This window comes from Panthera uncia (assembly GCF_023721935.1).
Source record: "Panthera uncia isolate 11264 chromosome A3 unlocalized genomic scaffold, Puncia_PCG_1.0 HiC_scaffold_12, whole genome shotgun sequence".
NCBI classification, from domain to species: Eukaryota; Metazoa; Chordata; class Mammalia; order Carnivora; family Felidae; genus Panthera; species Panthera uncia.
In genome coordinates, this window is record NW_026057579.1 from 10,762,853 (window position 1) to 10,785,177 (window position 22,325).

The following is a 22,325-nucleotide window of genomic DNA, read 5'->3' on the forward strand; positions in this document are numbered from 1 at the left end:
ATGTTTCCCCCAGTGATCTGCAGTGTCCCCTTTAGCTTATACCAAATTCCTCTATATATTAGGTTGTTTTTTTTTTTTTTTTTTTTTTTTTGATTGCCCATACCATAGCTCTCTGTTCATGCATCAGTACCACCATTTAAGTGACTATAGAAATATGTTTTAAAATATTTCAGGAATTTTAAATAATTTGTTTATTTTGCTTATTTAGTTTTCCACTTATACTTTAGAATCATTGTGTGCTGTATTCTTTGCATGGCTTTTATTTTTTTATTGAAAGATTTATTCTAATCAGCTTTTTTTTGTTATTATAAACAGGATTGCTTTCTATAATTATGTTAACTTTTTATAGAAGCTCATTCGTTTTAATTTTTTTAAACTTTTTTAAAGTTTATTTATTTATTTTGAGAGAGAGAGAGCATGTGCATGCATGCACAAGCAGGGGAGGGCTAGAGAGAGGGAGAGACAGAATCCCAAGCAGGTTCTGTACTCTGAGTGCAGAGTTCAATCAATGCAGGGCTCGAACTCATGAACCAGTGAGATCATGACCTGCAAGAGTTGGATGCTTTACCGACCGAGCCACCCAGGTGCCCCTTGTGGGTTTTAATTTATTTTAATACGTAGCCAATTTACTAAAATTCCTCTATTTTCTTAAATACGTTTGTAGTCAGTTTCCTTGGATTTTCCATGTATCCACTTGTATCGTTTGCAAATAATGATGATTTTATTTCCTCTTTTCTGTTTTTAAACATTTCTTTCTTGACTAATGGCATTGGCCACCACCTCCAGAATATGGTTAAATATTTGTGATGAAAAATGGACATCCTTGTTTTGTTCCTGATTGTCAGTACCTCTTGGGTTTTTCCATTATGCATGATGCTAACTTTGAATTGAACTTGTATCTTATCATATTAAGGAAGTTGGTACAGTGTTTCAAAATTAAGAAGAAAATTTAGATCTTGTATTGACAGAACTGTCGCAAGGGTAATACACAGAATTTTAAAAAAAAATTTTTTTTAACATTTATTTATTTTTGAGAGACAGTAAGAGCGTGAGCGGGAGAGAGGGGCAGAGTGAGAGGGAGACATAGAATCCAAAGCAGGCCACAGGCTCTGAGTTGTCAGCACAGAGCCCGATGTGGGGCTCGAACTCACAAACTGTGAGATCATGACCTGAGCTGAAGTCGGACAGTTAACCGACTGAGCCACCCAGACCCCCCCACAGAAACCATTTGACGACAAGTTGTCAGCTAATCTGATAGCCTGTTGTTTCCCACCAAATACTTTAAAAGTGTTTATTTCCTATAAATAAGTACTATCTTATGTAACAACATATAACCATCAAAATCAGGAAGTTAACACTGGATATATTACTACCATCTAATCCTCAGACCCCAGTCATGTTTCATCACTTGTCCTAATAATGTCCTTTTGTACCCAAATCCAGTTTAGAATCATACATTATACTTGGTTTTCATGCCTTTTTAGTCTCCTTCAATCTAAAAAAGGTTTTATGATCATTAAGTGTAGGTAGTGTAGATATTTGATGCCTTTTCCTTGTGTATACAATTGTTTTTGGACGATTTTTAATTCAATAAGATGGAAATAATCCTTTTAATTGCAATGTAACTTTTTAAAAAATATAATTTATTGTTAAATTGGCTTTCATGCAACACCCAGTGCTCATCCTAACAAGTGCCCTCCTCAATGCCCATCACCCACTTTCTCCTCTTCCCCACCCCCATCAACCCTCAGTTTGCTCTCTGTATTTAAGTCTCTTATGGTTTGCCTCCCTCCCTCTCTGTTTGTCACTCCTCGCCCCCCCCCCCCCCACTTCCCTTCCCACATGGTCTTCTGTTAAGTTTCTCAAGTACTACATATGAGTGAAAACATATGGTGTCTTTCTCTGACTGACTTATTTCACTTAGCATAATACTCTCCAGTTCCATCCACGTTACTGCAAATGGCAGGATTTCATTCTTTCTCATTGCCAAGTAGTATTCTGTGGTATATATAAACCACATCTTCTTTATCCATTCATCAGTTGATGGACATTTAGGTTCTGTAACTTTTAAGAGCTTACTGAAACGAGAGCAAAAACAGCACTACCTTCATTTTTAAAGTTATAAGATGCTTGGTGAATTGGATTTTATGTTCATTATGGCATTGAAAAAACAGAAAGGAATGTTATTCAAATGGAGTAGAAGTAAGTTTAGTGGCTCACTCACTAAACCTTGGTTGGACAATCCACAATTTCTTAGGGATGTGGTAAGGTCATCATTAAATACAAGTTATTGCTTGTTAAAGCACTGTGGAAATATAAATAACATTGTCATCTGGGTTAATGTAATAGAAATGGGAGGGGAAAACATGAGAACAGTGAAATTGATATAGCAATCTTCAAGGCCCCTTAAATGCCCTATGTATTACTTTAACTAGTTAGTGTTTGCAACACAGTTTCAGTTCCTTAAGTGGAAGTTACTATTTCAATTCTACATGTCTTTTTAGATATTCTGGAGAGCCACTTTGCCCAAGCTGTGTTTCTGAAGACATGAGTTTTACAGTTTGTTTACATATTAAACCGTAGGGTTTGTTTTTGTTTTTGTTTTTGTTTTTTTTTTGTCTTTATTCCTTGGAGGGGCTAGGAACCTCTGGAGGGCCATTGTCTCTGATTTTCCTTTTTTGAACTTTCACTTTTTTCCTGCATATTAAATCTCCTAAAAGGAGGTGGGGTGAAAGGTAGGGATTGAGAAAAGGCAGCTACTTTTCATTTGTAGGGGAGGTCCAGAATAAAGTCTTTCAAGACAATCTCAAATCCATCATAAGATTTAAATATGTAGTGAAGCTCTGAGAACTGTTACTTTGCGATGATATTATAAGAACTCATGATTTTATTTTCCCCCTTTCCCCATCTTCATTTTTTATAAAAGAGAAATCCCCTTAATGCCACAACATTTGAGCAAACTATACTCTATTCTTTGCATATGTCTGCATTTATATTGATTGTTTTAGATTATAGACTCTTAGAGGATATACATTACCTGTTTTAACATCCCTAGTCTGAAGTAAAATGTGTATTAAAAAAAAAGTTTTTTCCCCCTTACAATCAGTGCCTTTCTATATGCTTACATATTTTGTGACATATATGTAAAGGAAGCATATTTGCATCTAAGTGCCCTATCTTCCAAGGGTTCTTTCTTCAGCTGAGTTAAAAACTTTTTTTGTTTGGTCCAAACTGAGTTTTGTCTTCTTCTTCTTTTTTTCTCTACTCAGGCCCAGATTGCCTTCCTTCAGGGGGAAAGAAAAGGTCAAGAAAATTTGAAGAAAGATCTTGTGAGGAGGATCAAAATGCTGGAGTATGCTCTTAAACAGGAAAGGTAATTCAGTGGGATGGAAGGCTGTGTTCTCTTTAAAGACTGGACTAATTTTTGTTATTCCTAAAACAAATCCAAATGTTAATACTTTATACTTTTGAATTACAAAAATAGTACCTGTAATGCACATTTACAAATGGTTGTAATATTGAATGTTATCGTGACTGTTTAATGGTCATGAACAATAAACCGATTTGTATGATTTTTTTAAAAGTTTAGCAACATTTTCCCCCTGCCCTGTCCTTTCTAAGGAAATTTATGTGCTTCCTGAGCTGTCATAATCCATTTCTTTATGGGATTGAACTCGTTTTTGAGTTGTAAAGGAAATTTCTCTAATGCCTTTTCCTCATCATCTGGTATTCAGTTTGGTGTATTTTCTTTGGGGAAAAAGCAGACTGGATTGAGAACTTTTTCTAGACTTTTTTGGTATTTTGTTCCTTTGCTATGAGCTATTCATATCTCTCCAGAAGTGAATCTTCTCTTTCTGTGTTGCTAGTGTCTAACCTCGGTTCACAGGGAAAGGACAATAGGTCATAGATGAGAGTTTAGGAAATTTTTGTATGAATTAAAAGTGTATATGTTTTAACAGGTGGTCTTTGGAATTTTTTGTCAGCAACATGAGACAGTTTTTTTGTTTTAGGTAATTGAGTACTTGATAGGCAATACTGAAATTCTCTATTTTGCTTGTTTTGATCACATGCTTTTCTCACTTTTTTTTAAGTTGATGAATGGGCTGTTTGCAAAACTGTCATAAAAAAGCATTTAACAGATAATATTTATGGATATCAAGAAATAGATTAAACTTTATTAGAACTCATTTTCACCTTTACGTGAGATCTTTATTTTTTTTTCTCTTTTTTTTTTTTTTTTTAATTTTTTTTTTCAACGTTTTTAATTTTTATTTTTGGGACAGAGAGAGACAGAGCATGAACGGGGGAGGGGCAGAGAGAGAGGGAGACACAGAATCGGAAACAGGCTCCAGGCTCCGAGCCATCGGCCCAGAGCCTGACGCGGGGCTCGAACTCACGGACCGCGAGATCGTGACCTGGCTGAAGTCGGACGCTTAACCGACTGCGCCACCCAGGCGCCCCATACGTGAGATCTTTAAATGGCACAAGAAATTGAAAACACGTTGACCTCTTGGTAAAAAAGAGATGATTCTTTTTTATTCCTTGAGAGTTTGATTGAAAGCTGTATTGGAGAGATGGTGTGGGTGAGGAACTACTTTTAAAAGTGTGCAATTTGGGAATATTTGAGATTTTAAGCAATTTAAATTACAGGTGTCATCAAAGAGAAAGAATAATAACATTAATGGTGACTTTATTAAGTGCTGTGCACCAGGCCCTGAGGTTTAAAAACTAAGTAACTTGAGTAAGTAGAGTTGTAAAGTTGTAGTACCGCTGTGGTTCAGATCCTGCAGGTCTGTCTGATTCTGAAGTCTGTACTCTTTACCATCTATCATCATACAGTAGAATTAAAATATACAGGTACTCAAGTAACCAAGGATATTGCATGCGCGCGGCGTGTGTGTGTGTGTGTGTGTGTGTGTGTGTGTGTGAGAGAGAGAGAGAGAGAGAGAGAGAGAGAGAGAGAGAGAGAGGCCCTCCTCATTAAATATAGTCATTGCTGTATCCATCCAACTTAAGCACTGTGCTGGAGCTGAGTATAAACAAGGTCATTGTCCTTGTCCTTAAGGGCTCAGAGTAGCGGGAAACAGACTTGTAAACCACAAAAATGCAGTGCAGTATCATGAGTGCTATGGAAGATGTCTGTACAGGGTACAGTGGGGTCACAAAGAAGGGAGTGGTTATTTGGATCTGGAAGGTAGAAGTAAGTAGAAGTGAGGATGTAACAAGAGGAGGTGAGACTTGAACAGCATCATAAAAAATCAGGTGTTTGCCAGATAAGCAAGGTTCAGGAAGTAGAGAGTGTATGTTTGGCAGGGAACAAAGCAGTTTGGTGCGTTCAGAAATTTACAGTCACGGTGTATGGAGGAGGGTAAGATGTTAGTTGTGATTTGATAAGTGATAATGATAGATGTGGGCAAGAACCAGATCATGGAGAGGCTAAGGAGTTCAAAATTTTATCTTACATATAATAGGAAACTTTGAAGGTTTTTCAAAACCTTTTATTATAAAATTTCTCAAGCTTATAGAAGTTCAAGAACTACATGCCCTTTACCCAGATTCACCAGTTGACATTTTGCTATATTTACTGGTATGCTCATTGTGTAGACATACTGCTTTTTTCCTGGATCATTTGCTACTTAGATGAAGACATTATACCCCTTATGCCTCTAAATACCTCCGTATATATCTTCTGCGAACAGGGACAGGGACATTCCCTTATATAATTACAACTCATTATCAAAATTAAGGAAACTTAGTGTTGATAGAGTTCTATTGTTTAATATAGCCCATATTCATATGTTCTGGTGATGATCTTTATAGCATTTTTTTCCACCAAATACCCCAGTAATGATTTTTATAGTATTTTTTTTCCTGGTCTAGGAATGCATATTGCATTTAGTTGTGCAGTTGAAAGGAGCATGGACTAGTGTGAAGTAGATTTTAGAAAGATCACCCTGACCTCAGTATGGGGATGGACTGGAAAGATCTGTTAGTAGAACCAGGAAGATTCTAATAGTCTAGGATGAGAGATTATAACATAGTAGCTGCTAGAATAGAAGAGGCATCAGCTATGAAACATTTTAAGTAGAATCCATAAAAATTGGAGATGACTGGATATAGGGGATGAGGAAGAAAGATAATTCAAGAATGATTCCCAGGTTCCTGGCTTGAGTGAAAGTTTTGTTAAATTATCAAATGAATTAAAGATTAAGAAATGAGGGTTGAGGGGCGCCTGGGTGGCTCAGTCGGTTGAGCATCTGACTTCGGCTCAGGTCGTGATCTCACAGTTTGTGGGTTTGAGCCCCGCATCAGGCTCTGTGCTGACAGCTCAGAGCCTGGAGCCTGCTTTGGATTCTGTACCTCCCTCCCCTGCCCCTCCCCTGCTTGTGCTCTGTCTCTTTCTTTCTCTCTCAAAAATAAATAAACATTAAAAAAAAAAGAAAAAAGAAGGGTTGAAAAGCAGATATGAGAGTAAGGCTCATGACTAGAGATGTATACTTGGGGCTCATTAATACTGTGGATAAAGTTGTAGGAGTAGTTGAAACAAGCAGTTGAACAAGTTCAACAAGTAGTTGAAACAAGTGTTGTGGGAAGAGAAGAATCAGCCAGAACCACAGGAAATGGAAAAATTTGAGGAAGAGGGAGAGGAAGAAGAACCAGCAAAGGAACAGTCGGAGAAGGAAGGAGAGAGCAGTATATTGCAAGCAAGCTAAAGAAAGTGGGAGTTTGACAATTGTAGATGCCACACCGACTCTAAGTAAGCTGTAACCTGAAAGTAGTCATCCAGATTTGCCAGATCAGAGCTTGTAAATGGCCTTGCCAGAAGAGCTTCAGGGAGGTAGCAGGAACACAAACCAGATCACAGGGGTTTGAGGGGTGAGAAGGTCAGATAAAGTGGAGACAGATATAGTCACTTATTTTTTCAAGTAGTTTGACTTTGAAGAACAGAAGAGATAAAGAACTGGCTGGGTCTAGGGAAGACATTTTGTTTTCTTTCAACTAATGGAGTTCTCCTGGAAAAGATTTTGTATCTTCTGAGATTTATGGAATGATTTGAGATTATTCCTGATACTATGGCACTATTTAAGTGTAATAAATTAAGGAGTAACAAAGCATTTCTTTGTGGTTTAGAGTCTTAAACATTTCAGTTCTTTAACTCTGAAATTATTTTTCTAATGCCCTAACGCCAGGAAGTTTTACAGATTTTGGAGTTGTAGAACATTTCAGTTCTTTTGATTCTGAAATTATTTTTCTAATGCTTTAAGCAAAGAATTTTTAAGAAGTTTTTTTTTGAGGAAAATTTGAAACATAAATGTAAAGAGAGTAATATCTTCTATATACACCTCCAAGCCTTAGCAGTTAATGTTCCTGTCAGTCTTGCTTCATCCTGATCTATTTTAGAACAGCAAATTCTAGACGTCTTGTCATTTAACCTGACACACCTAAGTGTAAGGATCATAATTTAGAATTGCTGTGTTATTGATTTTCTAAGTAGTCCCATTTAAAAAGATCCAAAATTAAGTGAAACTGAATCTTTAACATTAGAGAAAGATTACTCACCTAGCAATGAATTTATTTAAGGCATTCCCTAAAGTATAATAGAATATGCAAAATGAGCAAATGTATATCTAATTTTTCAAGAGTACACAGTGTGTAATTCAAGATTTACTCAGGAACTTCTATACTGAAAAACCTTAAATACTATATAAAATACAATTCTGAAACATTCCATTTTTCCCTGTTTCTCTCTTACATCTGCACTACTGTAAAAACCCATATGTCCTCTTTGCCTGTAATAATTCCATATTCTAATTCATCTTCCACGTTCACAGGATTCACTTTTTGAAATACAGATTGTTCTATCCCTGCTTTAAAATATCTAGCTAATTTCCAAGTTCTTTTCTTTTTTTCTTTTTTTCTTTTTTTTATTTGGGACTTCAAGTTCCAGATTGAATTTTGTTTTTTCCTTCCCAAGTTCTTAGTAGAACCTTTTACAGCCAGGCCCCTTTCTAGTCCTGTACACACACACACACACACACACACACACACACACACACACACAGATTTTTTTTGACCCATTGTGTATTTTTCCCCCACTTTTTCTTCTGACAGAAATACTCTTCATCAATTTATTTGTCTGACTAAAAACCACTGGTTTTTTAAGGTTTAGCTAAAATCTCGTATGTTACCTTCTTTTTGGTAGCTCTCCTTGACACCACCTTTGACAGAATTAGATAATCCCTTTTCCGAATTCCTATAACATTTGATGTAACGCACAACTCTTTTTTTAAAAATGTTTATTTAGTTTTGAGAGAGAGAGAGAGCGCAAGCGGGGGAGGGCAGAGAGCGAGGGAGATACAGAATCTGAAGCAGGCCCCAGGCTCTGAGCTGTCAGCACAGAGCCCCATGCGGGGCTTGAACTCACTAAGAATGAGATCATGACGTGAGCCGAAGTCAGACGATTAACTGCTGAGCCACCCAGGCGCCCCTGATATGACTCCTAACTCTTAACACAATGTGCTGTAGTTATTTTAATCTCTGTCTCTTAGGCATCTCCTTGCTCTGCCCTAAACTGACTGTAAACTGCAGGTCTTTCCCATCAGCCAGCACAGCACCGGACCTGTCACGAGAATTCAGAACCTGTCCATTGATTTAATCAAGTTATTCTGAGCATGAACATTTAAAATGTGATTTGGATGCTATGTCATATTCCTAGCACATTATAATAGACTTTGAAACAAAAGTATAATGGGACTTCTTTAATTATTATACAATTTTTATGCTTTTTTAACCCAATAAAGGCCAGTTGGAAGGCCTAGCCACATATCATACATAGAGTTCTTAGATAGGAGATCTGCTATTTATTTACAATCTGATTTAGACAAAAAGATTAGGGAACAAGAGGATTGGTAGGTAACACAGATCAAGTATTAAAACTGTAGGAAACAATATGAGTGAATTTAGCATATTGGCTTCAAAAGGAATGTTACTAAGTTGAGAAGAGTTCTGGGAGTAAATTATTTTTCAGTGACTTTAACAGTTCAGTAGAGAGACCCTGCTTTAAGGGAATGCAGCCTGTGGTAAACACAACAGTTCTTTATTTATTTTGTCTAATTTTTTATGAAATGTCAGTTTATAATATGTTGTTTTTGTTACGTATATTGTAAAGAATATTTTCTATTCCCTTTTTTACATAAACTGTTGCAGTTTTTCCTAAGACCACTAGAATGCACTATAGTGTAGTATTTTGTGTTTGAAATGTTTTTCTATATATGTATATAAATGTACTCCGTAATATTTTGTTGATGCTTTTATTCGGCCCTCAGACCAGATACTTTCAATTGCTATTTGGCTTCTAGGAGGTATTGTTATTTTGTTTCATTGTAGATGAAAAATCTGAAACTCGACAGTTACATTAAGAACCTTATTTACTTTCTGGTAACTGTAAGTAAAGTGGCTTTAAATATCACTGTCTAATAATCAACATTATTACAAATACATTGAAATAGACTAGGAAATGTTTAATCTGGTGATGAAATCTTTGTGACTCACAGAAGCATTAGGAATAGAGAAAAACATACTCTTGTTAATTTGGAACAAAAATATTTACTAAAATTAAAAAAAAGAAATATATGCATGTTGTTAATTAAGCAAATAATACAATTTGGTCTCCTTTATGTATCAGTTCATTGATTTCCTTTCCAAAAGGAAATCTTAGTAACTAATGGCTTATGTATTATGTATCCTTCCAGAACTCTTCTATGCATATTAAATATATATAATATACATATATAAAGCAAATATCCTTTTTTTATTTCTAATGGGTATATATTATCACAAAACATTTTATACATATGTAAAACATATAAAGACTATTATAAAATCTATTCATATACCCACCACCTACCTTATATAGAACATCAGCTGTTGTAATTTTCATGTTTTCTTAAGATTCCCCTCTATATAAACTTTGATTTTTCTGTTGTAACTGCAAATGAATATGAATCCAGTACTTTGCACATTTGAGCAAATAATTTTCCTTTATATCATTTTTGAAATGATACTGAAATATTGAAACTTTAAATATTAAATATTGAAACTTTACATTTAAATATTGAAATATTGAAACTTCTTTATGTTAAGTACTCAATTAGTTTTATAAAAAAGTTAACTTTCAATTTGGCTATATTATCCCTTCATTCCTTCTTCATTACTTTGGTTTTTCAAATTATTGTGTAACCTTTTTACATTGAATATTACAAATGGCCTCAATATTTTGGGGAAGCAAACCAATCAAAACATAGAAGTACACGAAGTAAGTATGGACATTTTTGTTGACCTTTACAATTTTTACCTTATCTGCATTATTTTTCTGATCTCAGATTTAATCATCTGAGATTTCACTAACTGATTTCACTAACCTAATAGTGAAATCAGGTTAGCCATAAATAATTACATTTAGCTAGCTTTTAAAGGGAAATAGATAAGAATTTCTGTTTATAATTCTTCCTGATTGCTTCCTGAAAAGGCAAAGGATATCTTGACTATTAAAAAAAATTTATTCATTCCTACTGAAATAGCTTATTCAACATGAGTGATTTGGGCTGGTTCCCCCTCCCTCCTTTGGATTGTTTACTATAATGCCTTCTTGGCAAATCATAATTGCCTGACAAGGCAAGGGGTATTACAGATGATTTAAAACACTTTTTGGGTATAGTTGATACACAATGGTACATTAGTTTCAGGTGTACAATATAGTAATTCACCATCTCTATATGTTATGCTATGTTCACTACATTTGTAGCTACCATGTGTCACCATACAATGGTGTTACAATATCATTGACTATATTCCCTGTGGTGTGCCTTTTATTCCTGTGACTTATTCATTCCATAACTGGAAGCCTGTATCTCCTACTCCCCTTCACTCATTTTGCCCATGCCTCCAGCCCCCTTTCCTCTGATAATCCTCAATTTGTTCTCTGTATTTATAGGTCTGAGTCTGCTTTTTGTTGTTTACTCATTTGTTTTTTAAATTTCACATATGAGTGAAACCATATTTGTCTTTCTCAGTCTGATTTATTTCACTTAGCATAATACCCTCTAGGGTCCATCCATGTTGTTGCAAATGGCAATATCCCATCCTTTTTTATGGCCACATAATATTCCATTGTATATACATACCACTAGATGACTTTTCTTTTTAAATATGTAAATTTTGAGAAAGGTTAGTCTTCTATAGGCTTATTTCACAATCCAAACTTATCTACTGCTTTTATAGTAGAATTGTACTTTGGCGATCATCAAGAAAATTTGAATACTATAGAAATTAGAATGTTATATCGTTCATTTGTAATTATACAAAGATTTGTGGTTCTCAGTGTTATTCTATTTGTTATGATGGCACTTGATGGTATGACAACAATAAATAATAATAATGACAAGCACTTTTTATTACTACTTTGACACCATGGAAGGCTATGATGACTATTCCTATTACATATCCTAAAGTTAATTTAAATATATTTTAAGATGGTTTGTATTTTCTTATTTCTTTGTTAGAGCCAAATACCACAAGTTGAAATATGGGACAGAATTGAATCAGGGAGATATGAAGCCTCCAAGCTATGATTCTGGTAAGCTAATTTTAAAGGAAGTTTAAGTGATTAAAAAGAAGTTGATACCTAGTTTTTTTGTAGCAATAATACTTATGATGGCAAGTTAATTTCTAATTATTTGCATATTAGTTATTTTTTCTGACCTCCTCATTTTTGGCACCAAACATTTAGTGTCATTTAGATTATTTTCCAACACCTTCCTTCCTTTTCCCTCTTCCCCTTTCTTCCTCCTCGTCGTCCCATTTTCTCCTTTGTTCTCCACTTACTGGAAGGACCAGAATTCATGGAGTAATGCACTGACATAACTGTGTCTTGTTGGGTTTCCCCGATGTTAATGGGAACTTTGAGATGTGCTTTTTAAAGTACATCATGCCCTTGAAATCCTGAGAGAAAGAGAAGGGATGATGGAGTTCAGAGACTTCTCAAATACAGAGAATTCCTAATCTCCTCAACCTCATCCCTCAGCTGCAGGTGCAAGATTGTTTTTGGACTCTCTCACCCATGGGAGTTTTCTGCAGCCAGACCATCTTTTAACAGCTAAAACTTTTATTATCTTTTTGTGTTATTTCTTCTTTTTTCTTTTCCTGTCTTTTCATCCCTACAAAAATAGCACTTTGTAAACAATCAGATATTAAGGAATATAGATGTAAATGACACATTAGTAGGTATAAGGGATAGTAAGAAAAGTTGTTCAAAAGTTACCATGTTTCAAATGAGAATGTTTTGACATAATTTCAGATTAAATTTCAAGATCAAATATCTGAAGATCTCAATTATTGTTTATATCATTTGCTGAAATACATGCCTTGGGCTTAGGTGCTTTGTGTATATTAGCTTCAAATAGTTACTCATAAAATAGTTACTCTTAAAGATGACATTGCTCTAATTTTACCTAAGTGAAATTTGAACCCCGAGAAGTGGAGAAACTTGTACAAGGTCACACAACTATTAAGTGATGGGAATATGGATCTGAGCCCTGGTCTGTTGACTCGAAAATTCACATATATATTTTTTAAGTTTATTTATTTAATGTATGTAATCTCTATACCCAGCATGGGGCTTGAACTCATGACCTCAAGATCAAGAGTTGCATGTTTTTTCCGCTGAGACAGCCAGGTGCCCCATATGTATAGAATCCAAAATTCATATTATTCCTATTTTACCACACTGCTTTTTGTTTGTTTGTTTGTTTGTTTTGAGAGAGAGAGAGAGAGAGAGCGAGCGAGCATGAGCAGGGGAGGGACAAAGAGAGAGAGAATCCCAAGCAGGCTCTGCACTGTCAGCGCAGAGGTCGATGTGGGGCTTGAACTCACGAACCGTTTGATCACGACCTGAGTCGAAATCAAGAGTCTGATGCTTAACCACTGAGCCACCCAGGCGCCCCAACCACAGTGCTTGTATATTTGACAATGTATGAAAAAAAATTTACAAAGTAAGTTCTGAACGTGCCGCTGATTTTATAATTGAATTCAGTGTACACATTTCCACAGCTGAATATTGAGTCCTTGAGATTTAGAGTGGTACCAGTTGATCATTGGCATAGTTTTTTTGCTTTGTTTTTTTAAATTGTTCTGTCTTACTCCGGTGTCTCTTCTTTTGACTTGAGATACACTTAAATTAATTTTGTTTCCTTTTTTTAAATGTAGGCTATTTGTTAAAGCCTGTCCTAAAAGTTACCTTGTCTGATTCACAGAAGGGATACAATCAGTACTTTTATATAAAGTAGTTTATTTCCTAAGTTTTCAATACTAATTTAGGAGTAAACTTTTAATTTAGTTAATGTTTTCAATATTAATTTAGGAGTAAACTTGCACCTAGTAAAGGTCTAGTTGCAATATATACAACATGTTTATAAGTAAACAAGTGGCTCTAGAAGAAGTTTGACTTTTATGCGTGTAAGTTCTTAACTCTGCCCTGACACTTTAAATACCTGTGGTATTAATCTTTCTGAGATTGTTCTGTTCCTTATCTGAAACTGGGAAAAATAGAGGAAATAATTCCTACTTTCAGGTTTATTTTCTTAGTATACAACACATAGTACCAAGGGTGATTTCATCTACTGATCTTTCAAACTATTTATTTACAAGTATTAAATATGTAGTGCTTGTCAGACCTAGCACCAGATTCAGTGAATGAGATAACAGTGCCTTACTGGATTTTTACAGGGGAGATAAGAAAAAAGTGATTACAATAAAATGACCTGTATAATGGGGAAGGTAATAGGTGTTAAGAAGCACAATAGCAGGGGAACCAAGTCTAGGCTTAAGCAGTCAAGAAAGGCTTTTTTGCAGGAAATGAACAGTTAGCGTCTGAAGGACAAGTAAGAACTGGCCAGGGAAAGTGAACTTACTAAATTATTGTTGAATGAGAGGTAAGGAGAAAGACAGAGGGAAGATATATGGCACATTTGAGAAATAAAATAACTGGCTAGTAGAGGAAGGCCGGGGAAGGAGTGTTTCTAGATGCAGCTAGAGAGTTAACCAGAGGGGCAGATGGTAAAGTATGTTACACGTGTCTCGTAAAATATGTTAAGGATTCTCATTTTATCCTAAGAGTTTTGAGAAGGCATTTGAAGGATCTTAACTCTCACGATCAGATTTGCTTTTATACCCCACGGGCGGCAGGTGTGGCAGGCATATGAGAGAGGATCTGGATGGGTGATGGGACACACCTGGCTGAGTGTGGAAAGCTGCCTTCACAGGGCACTGACAGTGGAGATTGAAGAGGGTGGGTGTGTTCAGGAAGTACTTAGGAAGTAAAATCTGCAGGAATTCGTTCTTGTTTCTACGTAAGGGATGAAAAACAGGGACACTCAGAACTCAAAGATGGCCCCCACACTGCCAGTTTTGCAAACTAGTTCAGATGTAGATTTGGAAAATGATGGGTTCACTCTTGGATTTATTTGTCAGGCAGTCAAGTGAAGCTGGCTGTGTGGGTCTGAAGCTCCAACCAGAGGTTTGGGTTGGATATGTAGATTTGAGAGGCCTCAGCATGTAGTACCGAGGGCACTCAGGTCGCTGGAGAGGAAGAACTCACCCAGGGACTTAATGCACAGTAAGAGGAGGACCAGGATCTCTAATACAAAACTGGTAGAAGAGTAGAAAGCTGGAAAGGAAACTGATAAGAATTATCTTAATGGTGGGAAGGAAACCAGGAGAAGGGAGGGATTCCACAGGAAAGGACTCTACAGCACTGTGAGTAATGGCCAGAGGTTCTGAAGAGTAGCCTTAAGATTTAGTGATACATGGGTCATTATTTTGGGCAGTTTTAGGAGAAGGGTAAGGGCAGAAACAAAGACATGAATGGAAAATGAAGACTCCGTTTAGTCATCTTTCAGGAAGTTTAGATTGTGAAGGTGAAGAACAGGGACAGCTGAAAGGATCCATGGGGTCAAGGAAAGTGTGTGTGTGTGTGTGTGTGTGTGTGTGTGTGTACATGCGTGCAAGGGTTTCTTAGAAGAGGAGCAAATAAAAAGGAAAGAGAAGAGGTATTTAAAATAGGAAGGTATCTGAAGAAGTGACAGGGACTGGATTCTGAATTAGCTGGACAATGCTGGGAGGAGTATGTCTTTTATTGTTCCCAAGAACGAATGTAGAAGTTAGGTGTTGGGTTTGTGAGTTTGGGTTTCAGTTTGGTGGTGGGTATTTAATATGATAGTTTTATGTGTAAGACTGGATTATCTGCTAAGAGTGTATGACAGGTTTAAGAAAAGTAGAGAAGGTTTAACATAATAATGAGCAGGAGGACAAACTGATAACAAATAGTAGGATTGAGAAAAGCTAAGGGTCCAGTCAAGGTGTGTGATCATGAGTTTATATAGAAGCATTGGTTTACACCCTTGACAGCTTGGGTGGAAGTTAAGTAGGATGAAAATAGTTAATAATGGAATTCATTGAATTTATGGAGAGACAAAAGGAAGGAGTAACTTGAGGATATTGGCTAACGAACAGTTGCAGTGATAGACCGTGAACTAAAACTAGGGAGGGAAGGAAGTGAAGACAAAAAGGAGGCTAATGGGTAAAAGTAAGGGGATGGGCTGTTGTCTGGAGCAGGCCAGCACACTGGTGTCCCGTAAAGGGCCAAGTAGTAATGTTTGGGCTTTTTAGGCCATATGTTACCTGTTGCAGCTACTGAGCTCTGACATCCTAACATGAAAGTAGCCACAACACAGAAATGAATGAGTGCAGCGGGCCACGTTTGACCTGCAGGCTGTAATTTGCTGGCCCCTGATCTGAGGTCCCAGCTAAATGAAAGAACTAGTGAGGTGGGAGTATGAGCCTGAAGGATATGCTCAGAGAGTGAGTTTGCATCTGTGTCTGTTCTTCATAATGACAGGATCTGAGGTCTGACAGCTAGAGAGGGTGGTGGTTGTGGGGAGGCTAAGGTGGATCACCCACACGAATGTTAACTGCTCAAGATGATGTAAGCGTTTGGTTGCAGAGGAAGCATGTAAGCCTGGTTCTGAGCGTTATCGAGGGATTCGTAGGTGACAGTGATGAGGACAGTGATGAGGAGAGGGTCGAAGGTGGTGTGTTCACCACGGGGTAAACTTTAAAGAAGGAGGAATTTTCCTAGTGCTTGATCTTTTATCCATTTATACTACTTTTGTTTAAACTGATAATCCAGACATTTTCTGAAACATTTTTCACTGTAAAATTCGTTTCCTTTCTGCCTTTTTTTTTTTTTCCCCTGTTTTGTTCTATTTCCAAACCTTCACATTTCTGTTTTAGGAGAATATTACCCCAGATTATGTTAATCTTATTTATCTTTCCATAGTTCAGTTTCTTCTATTTAATATTAGAAGGCAGGTACTTATTAAAAATAGAATATTTTTATCCAGAGTGACAGATTCTACCTTTTCATCACGATGTTTAAGACCATTTACATTTCACGTGACTATCGATATGGTTAGATTTAAAGTTCCCACCTTGGCTGTTTGTTTTGTTTGTTCAGTCTGTTCTTTGCTCCCTTTTCCTTTTAGATTTCTTTTGGATTCATCTAGTTTTTTTTGTTGTTGTTTTTTTTTTACGGTTCTATTTTCTCTCTTGCTCACTTATTAGCTATAACTCTTTGCTGGTTTGGTGGTTGCTTCAGGGTTAATAGTATACTTCTTCTTTTTTTTTTTTTTTTTAAACCGCCATCTATCTTTGAGTGGCAGTATACCACTTCTGTTGTAGCACGAGAACCCACGTATTTCCATTTCTCTCTTTGGTAGTTGTTCTCACATATTTTCTTGTATTATATTATAAGTCACACACTACATTCATTATTTGTTGAAACAATCCATTCTCTTTTAAAGGGATTTAAATAATACAAAAAGTATACATTTCCAGTGCTCCTCATTCCTTTGTGGGGATCCATATTTTCTGGCATCATATTCCATCTGCCTCAAGGGCTTTTATGTATCCTGTAGTATGGGCTGTTGCCGATGACTTCTTTCAGCCTTTGTGTGTCTGAAACATCTTTATTTTGCTTGCTTGCATTGTTTCTGATGAGATACCTTCTATCAAACTTATCTTTATTCCTCTGTATGTAGAATGTGACCTTTTTCTCTGGCTGCTTTGAAGAGTTTTCATTTGATCATTGGTTTTAAGCAATTTCATTATGATGTGCTATGGTATAGTTCCCAGGTTCTCTCCCCGTCCCCCCCCCCCCCCCCCCCCATTATATTTCTTGTGCTTGGGATTTGTGGAGTCTCTTGGATCTGTGGGTTTATAGTTTTCATGAAACTTGGAACTTTTCAGCCATCATTTCTTCAGATACTGTTTTTTGTTCTCCCTCCCTATGCTGTGATCTAGAAACGCTGTCCAGGCAGTGAGCGGGAATAATCACAGGGCTCACCGTGCTTCTCTTCTCTCAGGGATCATCTTCCTCTGTTGCCTGATGTCCAGTGTCTTAACCATGATTTCATCTATTTTGTTTTGTACTTGTTACAAGCAGGAGGGTAAATTGGGTCCCTCTTCTCCAACTGCACTGGAAGTACCACTCAAGTACTTTTAATATTACCAAGCAATTCAACTCTTACCACTTTAAATAAAATCCTCACTTTTTTTGATGTCATTTTTTTTTAAACTTGGTAAGGTAAGAGTGAATCTGATAGTTGATTGAGAGAACTGTGAGTTTTAACTTGGATAAAGAACGGTGGGAAAAATTAGGTTCTCATGTACAGAAGTTTTTTTGTTAATCCAAGACTTTAAAAAAAATACGTTACCCAGGAAGTCAGATTTTATATCAGTATACAAATACACTTTATTTTTTAAAGAGGGTGAAGATGCATTCTTATTTGATTTGGCTTAATTTACATAAGCAAAATTTACCTTTTTTAGTGTTTTCACAAACATATATGGTCTTGTTCCTACTACCCTTCTTCCCCACTCTAATCCCTGAGCAGCTGCTAATCTGTTTTATGTTCCTGTAGTTTTGCCTTTTCCAGAAACTCATATGAATTCCAGGATCATACAGAATAAATATAGCCTTTTGATTCTAGCTTTTCTCACTTAGCACAATGCATTTGAGATTCATTCGTGTTGGTGTGTTCATTCCTTGTTGAGTAGTATTCCATTGAGTGCGTGTGTCACACTTTGGTAATAACATCATGAGCTGCCAAAGTAGGCAGACAGTTGAGTATATCTGAGGATAGTATAGAAAGAATTCGGGCCATTACTGATGGGAAGTTAAATGATCTCAAAAGTTCTTTCACATCTGAAATTTTTAGTCTTTTGAAATGCCAATGCACATGTTCTCACTTGGCAGGTATAGGTTACTTACTTCACTTAAAAAGGGGATAGATATATTTAGAACATACCATAGTGTATTCCTGAATTTGTGGAACAATTTGTGAACCATAGTTCCTGAATTTGTGGGTCAATGGAAGCAGATGTGTTGTTTTTCCTTAATATTGGGACATCATTTTGCCCTCTTTTTTTTTTTTTTTTTTTTTTAAAGTATACCCTCTGAAGTCGTCCTATCCCAAAGTACTCTTATCTTTTTAAGTTATCTTAACCCCTCCCACCCCCCACTGTACTGCTGTTTCTTTGGTATATCACAGAGCTTGGCCTAACTATTTTAGGAGAAAAACGAAAATGGAAGACCAAATTCTCATTTACTTATTTCTTTAATTTCTTCTCACTGTAGTGAGAGCATGTAGAGGGAAACAGAACTCTGGAGTCACATGTGATTTCAGCACTTACAACTGTGTTTCTAACTTGGGAATCTTACAATTAACTTGTAAAACTCATCTTGCTCATCTTTAAAATGGGGATTTGGGGTTGTAAAGATTAAAAAAGATAACATATGTGTTTTTAACATAGCATCTGGAACATAGTAAATGCTTAACATCAAAATCATAAAACAAATTTTCCCAATCTCTCTTATATCTCCACTTGAATAAAACCCTGTAAGAGATCACAGTTTCTTGCAGTTCGATCAAGGGCTGATGAAAAGTGTGAACTTTTTGTTTTTGTTTTTGTTTTTGTTTTTTGTATTTTTAAAGTTGAGTCAGAGTATAGTTTGGAAATTCTGTAGTCCAGATTTATCACAGAGAGGGCTCTTTTCATTTTACTATCTTAAAAGGGTTCAGCGTCTACCAAATGATGAATTAAAGCTTTACAGGGCTTAGGTGGTTTTCATTCAAGGAATGTCTTCAAAAGAATACTTGAGGTTTTTACTTAATAACTAGTGAAGGAAATAGATGTGGATTGAAATTATTTCTTACCTAGATCTACTCTTTACCAGACTGGCTTTTCTGTCATCATTCCTGAGTACTTTGTTCTAGTTCTGATGTGGTGCTCCATAACACTTTCATTGGACTCCTATTGTATGACTTGATTTGAGTCAGTCTTTGTCCTGGAGGAAAATTCTTAGGCTACTAGAGATTGGGAAAATGTCGTTATTTTAGTTCTGCTACTCTCAGGGGAATCTAGTAGCTATAATGAATTTATATTTTGTTATGGAAATTAGATTTAAAAAACAGAATTTACATTGTCCTAAAACATACCTTACAGTGTAGTTTTGCATATTCTGATCTAATAAATTTTTATTGGACATATTTTATGAATTGAGATACTCTCTAATGTACAAAGCAAGGCATTTTTATTATGATTTAATGTTTTCCAGATGAAGGTAATGAAACAGAGGTACAGCCACAACAAAACAGCCAGTTAATGTGGAAACAAGGTCGACAACTACTCAGACAGTAAGTATCCTGTGGTTAAACAAAGAGAAGTATATTTCATCAGGGTACATATCTATATATATATATCTATAGATATATAGATATATCTATAGATATATACATATATATTTTTTTTGCATTTGCAACTCAGTACAATAATATTATCTCTTTTATTGTTAGACTGCTGGTATGAAAAAACTTAATTGAATTACTGTTCCTTTTTCATATTACACATTTTCCCCCCTGTGGTAGAATTCATTTTTTATTAAATATTAACAAGAATTACCAAGAATAAATTCTTTTATTTTACAATTTTAGCTTTATCAAAGAGTATATATAATAAGTGCTTATTTATTTATTTTGAGGGGGGTGGGGGAGGAGCAGAGAGAGAGGGAAAATCCCAAGCAGGCTCCACACTGGGAGCAGAGCCTGACCTGGGGCTCAATTCCACAAACCGTGAGATCATGACCTGAGCCAAAATCGAGTTGGATGCTTAACCGAGTGAGCCACCCAGGCATCCCTCAGAGATTAATTTTAAGCTTCTAAATTTTAATATATGCTTATGTTTACATTTTAAAGAATTCTGTATTCCTAAAGTTATTTTTGCATCTTTTGTACATGAATATACGTGTGTCCTAATAGAAGTCTAATCAATATTAAGATGTGAAATTTTGGGTTATGTTTCTTAAACTTTCTATTTTAAATAAATTGAAGAGCTTCTTTAATTTTCCCAATTTGCAGATATTGCACTAACATGTACTTTCTCCTATAAAATGTGTTTTGAGACTATAAAGAGGAAACAAAGCTGGAATGAGGTTCAGATGTCAGGTGGTAGGTTATAACCCACTTTACCAGCTCACTGCCTGGCTCTTGCATATCACATTTGAAATTGGTATTCTAATTTGTGCTTCAGTAAAATGAAATTTACTACCTGTTTTGTATTTTGGGGTTTCCTGTGAATAGTCTACATCTATGGTTTCCAGAGTGGATTTGTGCCGGCCATTCCTTTTGACTAATGGCAGAGAGAATATTAAAATGTGTCCTTTTATGTATTTGTTATCTATTCAAAGTTAAAGAAAATGAGAATTCACTAATATTTAATAAGTGGTTTTCACTGGTGCCCTCACTTTGGTCTTAAATATGATTATGAATTTTTCTTTTTATAAATGAGTGTTCTTAAAGTGATGATTTTTAAAATGAGAAGTGGTTATCATAGTGAGCAATCTGAGAGAGAATTTTCAAAAACTTTTAAAAGATTCACAGTCTGCCCCCTCAAAGAAAAGGTGACATTCTATCAATGAATAAGGAGGTTTTCTTTAGTAAAGCCAACTTACCTATGGAAAGAGCAGTTTTTAAAACCGTTACTTGTAATGTGATTTTGTTGACAAAGATAGGTATATATCAAATGTTAAAAACAGAAAAATATAACACCTCTGTGTTGGTTTGTAAGAACAACTAATTAAATTCAGGAAAGTTAAACATTTATTCAGATTTTAATCAAAACCTTTGTTTTTTTTAAGTTTATTTTATTTTAAAAGAAGAGAGCAAGAGTGTGCACGTGCACATACAGGAAAAAAGCAGAAAGGGAGGGAGGGACAGAATCCCAAGCAGGCTCTGTGCCGCCAACATGGAGCCTGATGCGGGGCTTGATCTCACTAACCGTGAGATCATTGCCTGAACTGACACCGAGAGTCAGACGCTTAACCTACTGAGCCACCTGAGTGCCCCTCATCAAAACCTTTCTATAAATATTGGATAGTATTGAAAAATGAGTGTCTTGATTTGGTAAGATACACTTAACTCCATTTCGGTCACACATCTTTGTGAAATATCTCTTTGAGCTGTAATCTGTTAATACCTGATCTTGAAATAAACTGACCTGAAACTAATTATCTTGTCTACCTTTGTTTTCTCTTTCATTTCATAGACTTGATGCTTACTTATAGGTTCATGCCTAATAATTGTCTGTCACATTTGTTAATGACAGTATTTTGGCATGATGTTTGCCTTTTTCATGTTTTTGCTGCTGCCGTTTTTGGTCTTTTTTGATCGATCTTTGCTGTTAAAGGATAACGAATGCCTTCTGTATGCCACCCAATGTATTAGATGTGTCACTCTTAGGAGGGAAGAAAGCTGAAGTTCAGGAGAATTAAAGTTACACAGGAAGAAAGTGGCAGAAATGGGCTTTAGAACCAGGTCTAGCTCTCAGTACAAACCTATTTTTTCTGTGCCGCTGGCTCTCAGTATCACACACACCCACGTGCACACACGCATCCCACATCCACAATTGAATTGTGGGCTATTTTTACTTTAGAGTTGGCTTAGGATAACAGCTTCCTTTCTGTAGAAATGACTCTTTGGAATGTACTCTTCTTGTATGTCTTGGAGGAAAGCAGATATTCTAGAAATATTCTCTCTAGCTCTCAGACAGTTGATCCAAAAACACTTTATAGCAGAAATGTAAAAAGAGTACTGGTTATAATAATTACTGTTATAAAATAGTAATTTATTAAGGATCTGAGAGTGAGTTTGCTC

General features: G+C 35.9%; 1 protein-coding gene across 3 annotated transcripts in view; it reads left to right on the forward strand.

Annotated features, from left to right (window-relative positions):
* STRN (striatin) overlaps nucleotides 1-22,325 on the forward strand; it is a 98,921-nt gene that overhangs the window by 27,079 nt on the left and 49,517 nt on the right. For 2 of the 3 annotated variants that reach the window (XM_049651884.1, XM_049651885.1), the window contains exons 2-4: nucleotides 3,270-3,373; nucleotides 11,562-11,635; nucleotides 19,733-19,811. In XM_049651884.1, coding sequence (XP_049507841.1) covers nucleotides 3,270-3,373; nucleotides 11,562-11,635; nucleotides 19,733-19,811 — 257 coding nt within the window. Of the gene's footprint in view, nucleotides 1-3,269; nucleotides 3,374-11,561; nucleotides 11,636-19,732; nucleotides 19,812-22,325 lie in introns of those variants that run through there. The other variant, XM_049651886.1, reaches the window with a different exon arrangement.